The 15,381-nt window shown below is 41.5% G+C and overlaps 3 protein-coding genes across 6 annotated transcripts in view; all 3 read right to left on the bottom strand.

The window, feature by feature from the left end:
- PXK (PX domain containing serine/threonine kinase like) overlaps positions 1-577 on the bottom strand; it is a 58,160-nt gene extending 57,583 nt beyond the window's left edge. For 2 of the 4 annotated variants that reach the window (XM_063122078.1, XM_063122075.1), the window contains exon 1: positions 339-576. In XM_063122078.1, the coding sequence (XP_062978148.1) occupies positions 339-440 (102 nt within the window). In that variant the 5' untranslated portion in view covers positions 441-576. Of the gene's footprint in view, positions 1-338 lie in introns of all 4 variants that reach the window. The other 2 variants (XM_063122076.1, XM_063122077.1) reach the window with 2 other exon arrangements.
- A 9,421-nt stretch (positions 578-9,998) lies between these two features.
- On the bottom strand, positions 9,999-10,722 carry HTD2 (hydroxyacyl-thioester dehydratase type 2). Its single transcript, XM_063123437.1, has one exon. It carries the CDS (start codon positions 10,720-10,722, stop codon positions 10,201-10,203), a length of 522 nt encoding a protein of 173 aa, XP_062979507.1. The 3' UTR covers positions 9,999-10,200.
- Positions 10,723-10,747: 25 nt separating this feature from the next.
- RPP14 (ribonuclease P/MRP subunit p14) lies at positions 10,748-15,134 on the bottom strand. The gene is made up of 5 exons (XM_063123434.1): positions 14,576-15,134; positions 14,375-14,459; positions 13,674-13,750; positions 12,981-13,059; positions 10,748-10,831 (listed from the first exon to the last, which is right to left on the bottom strand). The coding sequence occupies exons 1-5, from the start codon at positions 14,899-14,901 to the stop codon at positions 10,775-10,777; spliced, it is 624 nt and encodes a 207-aa protein (XP_062979504.1). The 5' UTR covers positions 14,902-15,134; the 3' UTR covers positions 10,748-10,774.
- Positions 15,135-15,381: the final 247 nt, after the last annotated feature.

Genomic DNA, 15,381 nt, shown 5'->3' on the forward strand with positions numbered 1-15,381 from the left:
CCACGCCACCCCGACTGACGAGTCTCACACGGGGCATTTTTAAGACCCACACACACACACACACCCTAAGAACCCCGTCGTCGCCCCCACGCTAGCCCCAAAGCCCCCTTGCTCAGGGCAAAGCGCCCCCGAGCCCCCCACGCCGGAAAACACGCAAGCGCCTGACCCGCCGCCGCCGCCACCTCGGACCTGCCAGGGCCAGTGCCCCGCCCCTGCTCCCCTTCAGCGCCCTATTCCCTGCTCGCAGCCTAGCCTGGCTTAGCCGGGGCCCGGCCTGCCCCTTTCTTCCCTTCCTGCCTCGGCCGCCGCCGCTGTCGCCTGCATCCCCCCTCACGCACCGTGTGCGAATGCAAGCTCTGGCTCGCCTCGATCACCGCTGTCAGCGGCACCGTGTCGTCCAGCAGCACTTTCCCCGCCGCCGGCTTCTCCATGAAGGCCATGTCGAGCTGAGGCAGGAGAAGTCCGGCGCCTCTCGCAGTGCTTCTCCCGGCGGCTCCCCTCCAGCCCCGAGCTGAGGCGGCTGCTTCGGCTGCTGTCAACACGGGAGCAGCCTGCCAGTCGGCCCTCCGCTGGGCCTTAAAGCCCGCCAGGTTCCCAGGTTCAGGCCGCTCCCCCTCAGCAGCCCTCTTCTGGCCACAGCGGGCGGCTCCGTGACTCTGGCCTGACCCGCCGGGCCTGGAAAAGGCAGGCTAGAGCCAGAGGCGCTGCACGCAGGGCAAGGGGAGAAAGGAGGGAGTGGTGGAAGAGCACGGCAGGCAAGCGGGCCGAGCGCCCCTCCCCTCCATCCCTCTCTTACACACGCTCCACTCACTACGACTTGCACGGTTTATGCCCGTTGTGCTGGAGAATTTCTATTGCGCACGCATATAAGTCTTGGGGTATCTTAAAGACTGAGACATTTATAGGGGCAAAAGCTTTCGCAGACTACGCTGAGTTCGGACGATACCCTAATCAACGGTTGTTTCCCATTCTGTTCCTATCTCTCCCCCACCCACCGCCGGTTGATTAGCGTGTCGTCCGAACTCAGCCTACAAGTCACTTCATCAGATTCATGAAGTGTTATCTTCAGCAGGGAAAGGGTGTGTGTCTATATAAAACAAACCTCTCTCACACACGAACACAAACTCTCACTCACACACACAAGTTGTGGTGTCCAAACTGGGCCCCTATGAATTGGTCTTAAGAAAGCACTTATAAGTATGTATTGAAAATAAGTATGTATTGAAAATAGGAGTTGTGATTATGACAGGATATTAAAAATGTTTAAAAGGGAACATATGTGTATTAATAGGCATTAGGCACTATTGTATAGAAAGGCATGATATAAATGTAATCTTTTTTTTAAAAAAAAACGTAATGCACCCCATTCCATGAGCACAAAATCACACCTTCGTATTACACGTTAACAACTAAAGTAGAGGTCCCGTTTCAGAATAACTTGGTCACATCTGTCATTATTCCCTTTTCATAATTTTACTTTCAACTCTTTTCTGCAAGTTGGAATATTTCTAAAATGTCCTTTAGATCTCTCTTGCTGTTTTGAAAATGTGAGTGGATCAGTACTGGATTCACTATGCCATTATTTTTTTCAAAGGCAAGCTCCCACCTGTAAACTAATTCCCCTAAGAGCCAGCACCACACAAATGCAAAAGATCAATGGAGTTCGCATTCATCATGTTCTGGCTCCTACTAAAGCCATCCTTCCCTAATCCAAGCCTGCTTTAAATATGTGAAAAGGAAATGGGAATCCCATAGCACAACACTGGGTCCCATAGATTACTCAACTTGCTCTGGGGCAGAGTCATCTATTACAGAAAACCTGCAGCCAGATCTTGTATTTGTGGAGAAGTAATTTGCACTGAGTCAGGATAGATTTTAACAATCTTATGCATGTTTACTCAGAAGTAATTGCTATTGCAGCTAATAAGGATTACTACCTTGTTACTAGGGTCTAGTCAATATCGTTGTGCATTTGGAGTCATCCTAAATTGCCTTCCAGGGTCTGATTGCAAAGAGATTAAGGATCCCTCCCAACTCTGTAACCCTTGATTCTAAGATTTCAGTAAATAGAGCTATCAGGGCAGATGCCTGAGGCAACACCACTCAAAGACCTAGCAGTAGGCAGCTGAGCCAGAAACATTCTCTTGATGTGCTTTAATGGGCCAAAAAGAATAGGTGATGGGGGTGAGGGGGATGACTCATCCTTTTGTCCAATCAGGCCAAGCGGATGGGGTGAGTGAGGTATGTATGTAATTACTACTGTAAGAAAGTAAGAAGTCAGTCTGTATTTGAACTTGATCCGAAATGCAGACAAAAAGCTGACAATGCACTCTGCAGGAAATCCTAAGCGATTATGGGTTTCCCTAGACATCTGATGCGGAAAAGGAGTCTGTAAGACTGCTGTGGACCTTATGTTTTGCCCGTATATATGTGTAAATAAACCATATGTCATTGGAAAAACATCTCCGGTGACCTTCAAAGGCAACCAAACCCTGAGTAAGTGTGGGAACCCCTGAAACTTCTCACTGGTCAGAAGTGAGGTGCCCACATGTAAGGGTATGTTTAGAATTGCAGCCTAAATTCATTAGCAAAAGCAAGATAATGCCTTACAAGTTTTAGAGCTTACAAGCAAAAGAGAACAAAGAATAATTCATAAGCTTTCAAATATGGCCAAATGAAATATTCTGACACCTTGGTGTTTAATGATTTCAATGAATTCTAATTACCTTTAAGGAAAGTGAAGTCCTTTCAGGTCAGAGGCATGTCACCTGGTACAACCCTACATATCAAGTTCAGAATTAAGGTTTTTTTTTAAAGCAAATTAAAAACTCATGTCAAAATGACACCACTACACACACTACTTCCTTTCACTGCTATTGATAAATCTATACTTCAGAGCAGGCGTCCCTGGAGTGGTTAATAACTTGGGCAATGTTCCCAGTGAAAGTTAGAAAGGCTGGGCAGTTGGCAATAGTGGGATGAAGTAGAGAAATGAAACTGAGATGAAAAATTAGGAGAAAGGAAAGTGAAAGTGCAATATATTCAATACTAAAGTGATTCCAGCAGTTAGCAAACTCAAGCCTGGATCATTATGCACCAGCCTTTCCTAATCTGGTGCCTCTCATTACGTGCTATTTCATTCCCATTTGACTTCACTCTCTAAACTACAGTTACACTCTTGCAAGGGAGTTTGTTCATCACTACTAATCTTTTAACTGAAGAATCCCCAATAAACTTCTGAGGAACTGCAGGATTTGCCAGAAAAGAGTTTGCAAACCACTGACCTAAATTCTGGGAATGTGATGTTTCTTCTTGCCTTAGCTAGCATCACAAATTCTTCTAATTATGCAAAAAAAATATAACTCATGTGTCTGTTTGCAATGAGATAAGGAAGGGTGGAAATTGACTTCACCGGATATGGTAATGTCACCATGTGGTATTTTTCCATTTAAGTTGTTACATGCTGAATGCTGTACTGACATGTACAATCTTAGAATCAAAGAATTTTAAAGTTGGAAGGGATTTTAGCGGTCAAAGACACTGCTCAGTGGTAGATTCCTGCCTGATACCCCGGAGAGCTGCTGCCAGTGGGCTAGTTCACACGTAAAAAGAAGCCACTGTGGGTAAATTTCCCTGCAGGGCTTCTTGTTGAGGCACTGGGTGCCATTTTGAAAATTCAAGCCATGGTGTGAGTGCACGGAAGCATGTCGCTACATGCAAACCCGGTGTGGGTGGGCTATGGCTAACAAACCCTCCACAACCCTAAAATAGACCATGTTTGCATTTTAAAAGCATGCAAAATGGCCAACCTCACTAGGAAATTCACCCATGGTTGCTTGCCATTACATATGAACCAAGTCAGTCTGTGTGGACAATACTGGTCTAGACCAATTGCCTGACTCAATATAAGGCATGTTTCTATGTCATCGAGCCCTTGGATGGGGAAGCTGTGGCCTGTCAGATGTGGTTGGATTACAACCCTCATCATCCCTGGCCATGTTGGCCAGAGCTGATGAGAGTTAGAGTCCAACATCAAGCTCCCAACCACTGATCTAATCCAACTTCTGCTCAATGCTGGCGCTGCATTGCAGGGTGCAGCTACAGCATCCCTGACAGATGGCCATCCAGCCTCTGCTTAAATACTTCCAACAAGCGAGAATCCACCATCTCACTAGACAGTCTGTCCCACTATCATACAGTGCATACTATTAGGAAGTTTCTGCTGCTACTTTGACAAAACCTGCTTCCTTGCAATATCCACCCATTCATTCTTGTCCTGCACCCTGGAGCAAAAGACAAGCTTGCCTCCATCTTGTGCATGACAGCTCTTCAGATATTTGAAGACAACTATAATATCTTCCTCAGACTAAATATATTTATTGCTTTCAACCTTTCCTAATAAGACTTGGTTTCCAGCCCCTCGCCATCGCGTGCTCTAGACATACTCATGTGTCAACAGCCTTCTAATATGTAGCATCAAGAACCAGGCACAGTATTCCAAATGTGGCCTCAACAGCACAGAATAGAGTAGGACTATAGTTCTATTGAGATGTTATTAAGTTGGACATATGGAGGCCAGGGGTCATGCACATAGGCCCCACCCCAAATGCCCCCTGCATGTAACAATTCCACACTCACTCCTTCTCAGGTTGAGTGGAAGTTCTGAAGAGGGGAGTCTAAGCACGTTTACTGAGGGCACACTGCTTTGCAAATTTAGACAGAACAAGGCCTCCAACTCCGAGCATGCCCCAGCCAGTTGAAGGCCTTTTTGCTATCTAAACTTGCATTGGATTGTGCCTTGAATGGGAACAATTCAAAGTGCATTTATTTTCAGGGAGGGACCACAGCTCAGCGGTAGAGCACATGCTTTACTTGCAGATGGTCCCAGATTCAATCCTTTGTATCTCTAGGAAGTGTTGCTCAGCAGAGGAGGAACCTCTTCTGAAACCCCGAAGACCCGCTGCCAGTCAGTGTTGATAATACTAGGCCAGATGGAGCAACCTTCTGAGGCAGCTTCCTACATTCTCATCTCACTCTTGTCAAAAGGGTCCCAGAAGAGCTTACAAAAACCAGTAATTGTAGAGTCCCTTCCCTCTAGCTTAAAATACAAAGACACCAGACACATGGAAAGGGACTTATGGAGGAAGGGGCAGGAAAAGCATGGTGGCCCAGATGCATGGGAATTTTACCTATTCTATCCTGAAATCAACTGTACTCAGCTTTGCACAGCATCTATTGCCCTTCTGGCCTGAGCTGTTCCTCTTTTCTTTCTTTTCTTCTTCAGTTTCTCTTCTCTTTTTGAGTTCAAGCTTAATCTGTTTCTTCTCCCATTCCCTCAGGACAAGATGTTTCCTGAGATGCACTTCTGGTGGCAGTTGGCAGAGGAAAGAGCCACCGCTTTTTGAAGGGATGAGAAAAAGATCATTTTTGCATCTGCGGTTTCAACCAATAATGTAGAAAAGGGTAAAAGAGAAATTAGAGATTTGGATTTGACAGGGATAAGAGTAAGAAAACATAACAACATTACTACATACTTGTGCTGGGGGAAATATTGGAAGAACATTTTATTTTGTTTGTTTTTGCTTTGTTTTATTTGTGTGTGTGCTTATATGTATTATATTTTGCGTTGTAGCATTTTATTTATTGGTGTTTGGAAACAATAAAAAAAGATTAATCGGAACTGAGTGGTGACAGCTCACGGAGTCGTGTCTTCTCCCATCCACTCAGGACAAGGTGTTTCCTCATGGCAATTGGGGAAGGAAGGAGCCACCGTTGGTTGTTGTATGGTGGCAGTGTATGAAAACAACTCTGAAGACAGACAGGATATGAGGCATCTTTTGCACACAGGTCTCCCCTTGACATCTTACCATATTTGCAGCAGATAACTGGGAATCCCTGTAAGAAGCAGCTGTCTCATGTCTCTCTGAATTATTGCTCATTTGTTCCATCACAACAGTGTTGCCTGGCTGTGCTCTAAGGAATAGTAAAAGCCTCTGCAGATAGAATAGGCACTAGGGATCTCCCAACATCCTATACGTCAGATAATGAAGTCATTAAGATAATGTTCTCGCTGGGAATGGGGTTGTTTCTCCCTTATGTACTTCTCAGTCATCTCAAGCAGCCTCTGCCAGGGATAGAGAACATGTAGCCTTACAGATGTTATTGGACTGCAACTCCCCTCACCATAGCTATGGTGGCGCAGGCTGATGTCCAGCAACAGTGTGGTGTAGTGGTTAGAGTGTTGGCCTGGGAGTCGGGAGATCTGGTTCTAGTGCCCACTTGGCCATGGAAACCCACTGGGTGACTTTGGGCCAGTCACAGACTCTCAGCCAACCTACCTCACAGGGTTGTTGTAAGGAAAAAATGGAGAGGAGGAGGATAATGTACGCCGCCTTGAGTTCCTTGGAGGGAAAATGGCAGGATATAAATGCAATAAATAAAAAAATAAATATAAAAACATCTGGAGGGGCACACATTTCCCACTACTGGTCTAAGCAGTTTTGTATTTTGGAGGTGGGCGTAACAATTTGCACCTCTCCATGTCATCTGATACGGTACTTTCGCTTAACTCAACACAAGAGGAGATGCAATCAGCCAATAGATAGACAGTTTGCACATTTCTCAATCAGAGAAATACAGAAGATCTACTTTGAACATTAAGGGAAGGTGCAGAAAACACAAGTACTTTTGGTTCGCTCTGCATTTCAAATTAACCAAAGCTGCCTCTAAGCATGCAGCCATGACAGAAGGGCTCAATAAATACAAAGATCACTGATGAACAAGAGAATCAACTGACTAGCACTTTACAAAGCTTCACATTCTTTTCAGCTGGGGAAAGGGAAACACACTTGTGTCAGTACAGACCACATGTTCTTTTTCTCCTCTCTTTCATTAATTTCCCTTTAAACACAGAAATCAAAGAGGTTATTCAGAAGTAAACAGGATGTAAGGAGTCCCATGCCACAACTGCAGTAACTTTAAAATGTGCCTATTTAAGACTTTCACACAATTTGACAAAAATCTTTAAAATGCTCTGGGAAGTCAGAGGATCCACAATTCAATGAGACATAACTTTAATTGGAATACAGAGATCCAGTAAAGCAACAGTCTTGACACTTTAAAGACAAAGGGTGCAAACCTACGCATGTTTTTTGCTGTCTAGACATACACAGGGCTGCACCTTAACACATTTATTCTGGCATAAGCTTTTGTTGACTTTCGATTTGTTCTAAATAGTAAGTTAGAGGAAAGGCAATACTTTTTATTGGACCAACTTTCTGGGCTGTTTGCACATAACACTAAGCCAATGTGCATTTATTTCTTCACAGGACTTAGCAGAGCACACGGTCCACCATTTTGAATATGCAAGCAGTGGTGGCACTCTTATAGCTTGCCGTGTTGTGTGAAAACCCTAAATTTGTTTTAGGATTATTTCTTGATTGTCTAACCGCTCAAACAACCCATGATGTTGGGTTTGCACAACACAGCAAACCACAGCAAGCAGGGACGCAGGTGGGTAAATTAAGCATAGTTGGCTGTCATGGCCTATGAACTGGGTCTCTGTATATGGAACACATGTGTCAAGTTAGAGAAGTTGCTAGGCACTGTTGCCATTTAAATCTAAGATGACATAAAAACCAAATTAACTAGTAAGGCAGATATTTATCATTTTGGGTAGCTCGTGTTTTAACCACAGAGATATTGCTACATACATTGCCAAACGTATTCAAAGTATTTCTTTAAGGTTACTAAGTTTAATACATTTTAGTTTCACTACTTTTAAGGGTGGAGTTTCAGATGGAATAATTGTGCTGAATGCTGTCATGGAAAGAAAATGGTTTCCTACCATAACAACTTCCTATGCAAGCTTATGATTCTAGAACTTATTTTTTCAACATGTCCCACCTTTATCAGGAAAGCCAAAAACTGTCCGTCAGGAATCAAGGCCCCCCCCCTGGACATCCTGCTTAGTTATTCAACCAACCTTAAGTACCCATAAATACTTTGGATTACACTACTCAGGAGAGGTGTAAATTAGAAATTCTTTCTGGAATTAACAAGCATTAGCGTTTAAATTGCAAACAGGCAGAAGTTGACAAGCAGCTCTGGTGTGCATCATTTATGTCTGGCCAGCTCTTAGGGGTATAGGGACTGAACGCAAAAAAGTCTGATCTCATTACCATTTTTTAAGCCTAAAAAAACTAAGGAAAGCAGTGGGATTGAAAACTTTGGACCAAGCTGTGGTTTAGTCGTAGAGCCCCTGCGTCGGATGTAGAAAATCCCAGGTTCGATCCCTGCCATCTCCAGGCAGGGCAGGCAAAATTCCTGCCTGAGACCCTGGAGAGCTACTGCCAGTCAGCGTCAACAATACTGGGCTAGATGGACCAATGGTCTGACTTGGTAGAAGGCAGTTTCCTATGTTCCTCTCTCTGCGCTTTTATTTCATCTGATGGCTACTGAGGACTGTACAGTCATCTTGAACCTAGTGAAATAGCTTGAAACAAAGGATCTTCTCAATATGTATATCTTGATCCCTGTTTTGTACTACCACTTAGGCACCCACCTACATAAACTTTGTTCCTATTTTTATCTGCTTCTTGTCTAGCATAGGTGCAAAAGTAGGTTATGAATGAGTCAGTCTAGACTCCTTGCTCAAAGGAGTTCCATGCTGAGGTTAGCAAAGGGAAGGGGAATTCTGTAGCTTGACCTCCACAAATAAGTTGATTGTAGGTCTCAAAGCCAGCCTTCCCCATCACTTGAGTTTATTTCGGGGCATCCAAGAAGCCCTTAACTTAATTGTGCAATTATGGAGCTTTTTATTTAGCTTTTTCCTAAAGCTTTTAAAACTTGATGTTGTGCAGACTTCTACTGTTACTTTCTACTGTTAGTTTTACCCTACCCTGTACCTGTTTGCATTCTCTTCCCCTCCTTATTGTTTTACTATGATTTTATTAGATTGTAAGCCTATGCGGCAGGGTCTTGCTATTTACTGTTTTACTCTGTACAGCACCATGTACATTGATGGTGCTATATAAATAAATAATAATAATATTAATAATAATGGAGAAACAGTCCTTGCTAGCAGATTGAGAACACTGGACAGCAGCCTCCCCAACCAGCCACCCTCCAGGAGTGTTTGGACTACAACTCCCATTGTCCATAGCCAGCGTGGCCATAAGGATGATGGAATTGTAGACCAACACATCTGGAGGCTGCCAAGTTTGGGAAAGCTGCTGTACAGTCTTGGACTAAGTACTTTACTCCTTTGCAGGGAATTGAAAGGCAATAAAAAACCCACCACCGCCACATAGGCACAAGACACCAACTTTAAAATCACTCCACTGGCTGCCAATTAGTTTCCAGGCGAAGTATGAAGTGTTGGTTATTACCTTTAAAGCCCTACATAGTTTGGGTCCAGGTTACCTGCGGGATCACTTTCTCCCGTGCGATCTGCCCTGCACACTCAGGTCCTCAGGGAACTCATAAATACTATATGAGCTCACATAGTTTATAACCTACTGTACTCCATGATGGTGTGCAAATCATTAGCATAAATTGCTTAAGAGGAAGGGAGGACCTGATGTAGACAAAGAAATTACCAGCTATTCGTAATTAACATCAATGGATGGATCTCACCCATTTATTTTACTTGTGAATCTCCTGGAGTTATCTGCTGGCTACCCTGCTGACAAAACACAGAGCTATCAGGGCCATGGGTCCAACCCAATGACTGCTTTTTAATGTTCTTCATCAAAAGATCTGGCCAGTACATCAACTCAAATTAAGCAACCTCAAAGCACTTCATTCTCTTTTCATTTCTATCAGAAAAGCAATCTTGTGAGGTGTAAATTCTATCTCGCCAACAGCTACTGGCCTGATCATTTATTTATTTATTTATTTTGCAGTGTAGGTTTTCAATTCGGATGCTAAAGTCAAAATATTAAGATTAAAGTGTTAGGATTATTCCAAATTACCAATACATTTGAATAACTAATTGATTTGGAGTTTCAGAAATTTTATGAAATGGAGTAAGAACACATACAATATCTACTAATATAGATAAGTACAGGATGCATTTTCTATTGCCTTGTGTAGTACTGACATACAGTTGGCAATAAGCATTGCTCTTTAAAAGTCATTAAATGTATCCTTATGCACACTATTCGTTTCCTCTGTTACAGAATACAATGTGCCATGGTCTCAGGTTTGAGTGTTTTGATCTGGCACCATGACTTTAACAGTACCCTCCATAACAGTCTTGCCACTTTCTACAGCTGTACATGATACTGAAATATAAGCAAAACATCTCTTTAATTTCTTCACTTCTGCTGAAGCCACGATCTCTTCTCCTACATATAAGGGGGCTGGAAAATTAATTTCCTGAGAAAGAAAAATACAGCCACAGCCAGGCATTTTAGTACCCAGAACCGCAGATATAAGTCCATTGATCAAAACACCATGTACAACTGTTCTCCCAAATTTTGTCCTCCTTGCATATTCTTCATCAAGATGCAATGGGTTTGTGTCCCCTGTTAGGTTAGAAAAGGTAAAAACATCCTTCTGTGTAAATGCCTTTCTTAGCTCAGCCTTGTCTCCAACTTGTATGTGTAAAGGCTGAGCACAGGATTGAGCGAAGAATGGAACGATAACGTTTGACTTTGTCAGAAACGTTCTCTGAAGTCCTGCACAAATAACTCTGCATCTGGGCAATGCCATCAGCATCTTGGACTACCTTGGCTTTTCACAAGCTCTAGTCAGTTGTTTTTCAGCATATTTAATCTAGCACCATCTCTCTGCTGTTCCCAGCTAATGCAAGAAGAAACGGAGAGGTCTAGAGAGAAAGAAAAAACATGTTTAAAAATAAGAACAGGAAAGTTATTAGTAGTCAAGTCAATGCCTCCTGCATAAAGTAACATTTCAGCAATCTTTGCCAACAGAATGGTTCATTGCCTTGGAGATGAAATTTAATAAATGTAAGCTTAGGAGGTAAAGGTTAAGCGGCTGAACTGAGGCATTTCAATGAGAATAGCAGAACAACCTCTTTTCTACAAAGTGATGATATAACCAACTGCAAGTTTCAAATGAAGTTAATTGCTAGTGATAGGCTGCATCATTATTTGTATTCAGAAGACCAAAAGCTAGAGATGTGAAGGCCTGGAAAAAACCCTGGAAAAATTAGGAAAAAACCCAGGTTTTTCCCTGGAGCCTTTTTTGGGTTTTTTTCCGAAAAATTGAAAAAAATGAAGAAAAAGCAAATTACAGGATGTTTTATTTTAGCATGATGAATAAAATGTTTAAGACAAGGTGTTCAGATATTTAATTCTCCAAATGATTTCTAAAAACTTTACAGTATCAGATTATTACAATTTCTGTGCGCCAAGGACAAGTGCTAGGTTGCAAACTGAGACTACAACTCTCAAATGCCTCTAGGGGGCACTGCCATTGAAGCAGAGACTGAAACTGATAGTGATAGCTATAGCTCAGAAAATGAGTCCGATTAAATTTCATGCATATTCATTGAACCTTGGTCGACCCCCCCCCCTTTTCTCTGTTCTTTTTATGGGAATGGGTGCTTTATGTCTTGACACTGGAGGACTAGCGGAGACATTTTGTTACTAATGTTGGTGGTTTCTTCTGTTGTTTTTAAAATTGTTTTTTGCCTGCTCCTCATAAATTCACACAACCAAAGAGGTTCCTTACAGTTCAGGTGTTCCTAACAGTTCAGGAGCTTGTAGCTCCATTTGTTACCAAAAAAAATTTTTTTAAAAAAAAAAGTAAAAAAGTAAATTAAATTTGTAATAATGGTTTGAATACACTGTACTTTTAATATACCAAATATAATATGTTTATGCCAAACCAACTTGGACATAATTACATTTTATGTTCCTAAAGTAACAAAGTGACTTTCAATCTGTAAAAAGTGCTAATGTTGCATTATTTCAATTTTCCCGAAAATTTTCATTTTTTCCTGAAAAACCCAGAAAATACCCGTGTTTTTTCCATGGCTTCAAAATTTCCGGAAATTTTACATCTCTACCAAGAGCAAAGGGGGCGAAAATTGTTTCCACAAATATGACAGATGACCCATCAGCAAAGTAGCAGATAGAGAACAGAACACTTCGGGTGACCAAATCCTTAAGCTAGTTTGAGAAGTTTTATTTAATTATTTAAATTTCTATCCCACTTTTCCATACTAGGCACCCCAATTTGGCTAACAACATTAAAATATAAGACTGCAAAACGATAAAAACACAAATTTAAAAAATTCAAGGTTGCATCCTGAAACAAGAAAACAGAATGCACAAAAAGTTCCTATTTTTATAAACAACCCCAAACATAAGTCTATGACCTGGTACATGCAATACAACCCACATTCAACCCATAGTCAAGACTTCTACTCCCTGGAACTTCCAGGGCAACAACCACTGTCTATTAAAGAAGGGCCTTAGACCGGCCTTGGAACTTTAGTCAACCAGTTATAGTGGAGTTAGATAACTGTAATTAACCAAACAGTGTGAAGCAGAATGCTAATTAATCAGCATTAAACCCTGAACCACATAACATATCATTTACCCCAATCCAGAATGCCAGGTTTTAGTTATGTGGAGCTATTAACAGAGCAAAATAGAAGTACATAGAGAATTTAATTGGTTCACTGTGAAGCAATCAAAACAGCAAACTACATGGGAAATTCCTTATTTGCACTATTCATTGTTAGCCATGTCTGTTTTTTCTGGAAAATAGAAAAAATGAATGTCTCAAATAAAACTTGCTATACATGCACCACAAACAAATACTGAACAAACTTTGAAGTGAGGAGGTATTACATATACATATTTAGGCTGTATTCCTATACCCATTTACTTTGGAGTAAGTCCCATCAAGTTCAATGGGACTTACTTCTGAGTAGACATGCCAACACTGCACAGCTAGACAGTTTTATAATCTGCACTAGGTTGATTGCATAGTTTAATTCTTACCTGTATCACCCTAAAAGAACACTTTCTGTTCTGGTAGGAACCAAACAGAGTAAGAGCACTCCACAACTTCACCAAGCCACTGTACAAATGACAGAATTGGGTACATGAATGAAAATGACAAAAAAGTTCTCAAGTAAAATAAGAAACATTACATAACGGATAAATTATAGGTAAAGATTCACTGGGAGATAATATCTACAGGCCTGCATTTGTTGGAATTGTCCAAAATGCATTTCATGGCGGTAGGCCAAAACAAATTTAGCAAATCTGTTTCTCTGAGGCTGAAGACCAAATGCTGCTCTGATTCAACAGTATTTTTCAAACATCCCTTTTACTCTAGTAGATACCACCTTGCCAGGGTTCAAAAAAATCCCAGGCAACTAGTTACCATGAGTCTGACTTTGCCCAGAAAATTGGCTTTTATTTATTATTAGCATAGTGAAGGCCTGAGGATGGCAGCTCAGAATTCGAAATATTTTTCCCACTCTGACATTGTGAGATCAACAGAGCAATAATCTCCAAAAGAAAGACATGTATCTATACCACCATTAGGTGACACTCATTCACCCAAGTGGAAACAATGCTACATGTGACAGCTTGTTTAAATATAAAGAGAATTCCTGTTATTCTATTAGAGCATCTTGCTTTTAACCAATAGTGCTTGCCCAAGAATGTATATTTAAAGTTTCTTACATAGTAGGTACCCTAAGTATTGCAGACAAGGTTTTTTCCTCATATGTCAACAAATCAACAGGCAGAGCAGCACCAACCTAAAACAAAATGTGCCATTGTTATTAAGAAGCACTTTAAATCATCTAACACAAACATAAAAGAAAATTCTCCTGGCAAGTCCAATTATATTCCCCCACATAAAGGTCATATTTCACGATGGAAAGAGATATTTCAAGCTTGATATTTAGATTAAGCTTAGTGGCGAAAGAAGCACATTTCTCAAGACATTTCGCTGCAAGTCCAAACAAGCAGGATATAAAGAGAATGGCAAGTAGATGCAGAAAGGAGATGAACCTGATAAATGTTGCTGAATATCTATTTGCTTCCCCCCCCCCCCGCTCCCTATCTTATCCTCTTCTCTTCCCACCACTGCAATATCTTAAACCTGAGAGGAGCAACTGGAATAGCCCAGCTAAGGTATACAGCAGTGGTAACTTCATATTCTTTCTCTCCTGCATTTAACAGCCATGGCTAAGAGCACAATGAGTTGCAATACTACAGAAGCCAGCTTTCCCCTGTGCAGGGGATCCAGTTAAATAAGGGGCTCTTTAAATTATCCTACTCACCTTGAGTACAGAAGTAAATCAGAATGAAAAGAATTCAAGGGTTTATCATTTCAAAATTACCAAATGGTCATCCACAGGTCATCCACAACAACCTACCTCACCATGCAGCCGTTTCAAAGCAGAGATGATAAGTTGTTTGAACTCGACAGCATTCAGGCTAATGTCAGCTTCTTGGAACTCCCTAAAATTTATTTTAGTAGTAAGTCTTATTAGTAAATGCCATCTATTACAAAAAACAACAACATGCTGCACAAAATCTTTCAGAAGTGGAAGAGAAATATAAAAATTTGAACTTACAAATGGATTTTCAGATAGTGGTATTCAGAAGCATTCTTGAAAACTATTCTTTCATAGGAAGCAGGCTTCAAGCCTTTATTTCCTTCACCAAATTCAGTCATTTTAGTAAGCTGACATCTAAAAAGAAAAACAGCCTGGCCTGACATATCATGAAGCCCTATACACAAAATCAAATTCCAAATGTGATCAAATGTCACTTGCGTTTTCAAAAATGTATGCAACAGTGTATAACTATGGTGTCTAATATCAGATTTTCCACCCTTCAAGTTACTGGTAAAGGAAGCAATACTTCTCAAAGCATAAATTGTATCTCCCTTGGAAAGCATACGCTACTAAACACTATAGTACAGACTTGTAAATGACCACACTGCAGGGTCATCTGTGCCAAATAATCACAGAATCATAGAATAGTAGAGTTGGAAGGGGCCTATAAGGCCATCGAGTCCAACCCCCTGCTCAAGAATAGTCTGTAAGCAAGCCTGGGCCTAGAGAGGAACCACACCTCAGTAGTGGTGTCAGGATCCATCACTGGCATCTTGAGTTCAAAGGATCAGGTAGCAGATGATGCAAGGAACTCATGCCCGAGAACCTCAAGACTTGCTGCTATCAGAGCAGATGATACTGAGTTTGATGAACAAATAGTTTGACCACATATAAGACAGTTCCCTATGCTGCTAAACTTCGCAAAAGTTTGTCTTTTGTTTTTAGTCCATAAATCACTAGCACAGGCATGTGTGAACTGAAGGGCCAAGCTGGAGAGCATCAGGCTGGAGAAGGCTGCTCTAGACAAGTGTTAAGCATTATTA

This window comes from Elgaria multicarinata, chromosome 3 (assembly GCF_023053635.1).
Source record: "Elgaria multicarinata webbii isolate HBS135686 ecotype San Diego chromosome 3, rElgMul1.1.pri, whole genome shotgun sequence".
Taxonomy (NCBI): Eukaryota; Metazoa; Chordata; class Lepidosauria; order Squamata; family Anguidae; genus Elgaria; species Elgaria multicarinata.

What these genes read in the sequence shown, in the direction of transcription:
- HTD2 (XM_063123437.1), bottom strand. Translation starts at nt 10,722, where the DNA reads ATGCTGATGGCATTGCCCAGATGCAGAGTTATTTGTGCAGGACTTCAG.
- RPP14 (XM_063123434.1), bottom strand. Translation starts at nt 14,901, where the DNA reads ATGCTTTCCAAGGGAGATACAATTTATGCTTTGAGAAGTATTGCTTCC. An exon ending in CACTATCTGAAAATCCATTT is followed by an intron (nt 14,460 to 14,575) that starts GTAAGTTCAAAT and finishes AATAAATTTTAG; the next exon opens with GGAGTTCCAAGAAGCTGACA. An exon ending in TGAAACGGCTGCATGGTGAG is followed by an intron (nt 13,751 to 14,374) that starts GTAGGTTGTTGT and finishes ATTTTGTTTTAG; the next exon opens with GTTGGTGCTGCTCTGCCTGT.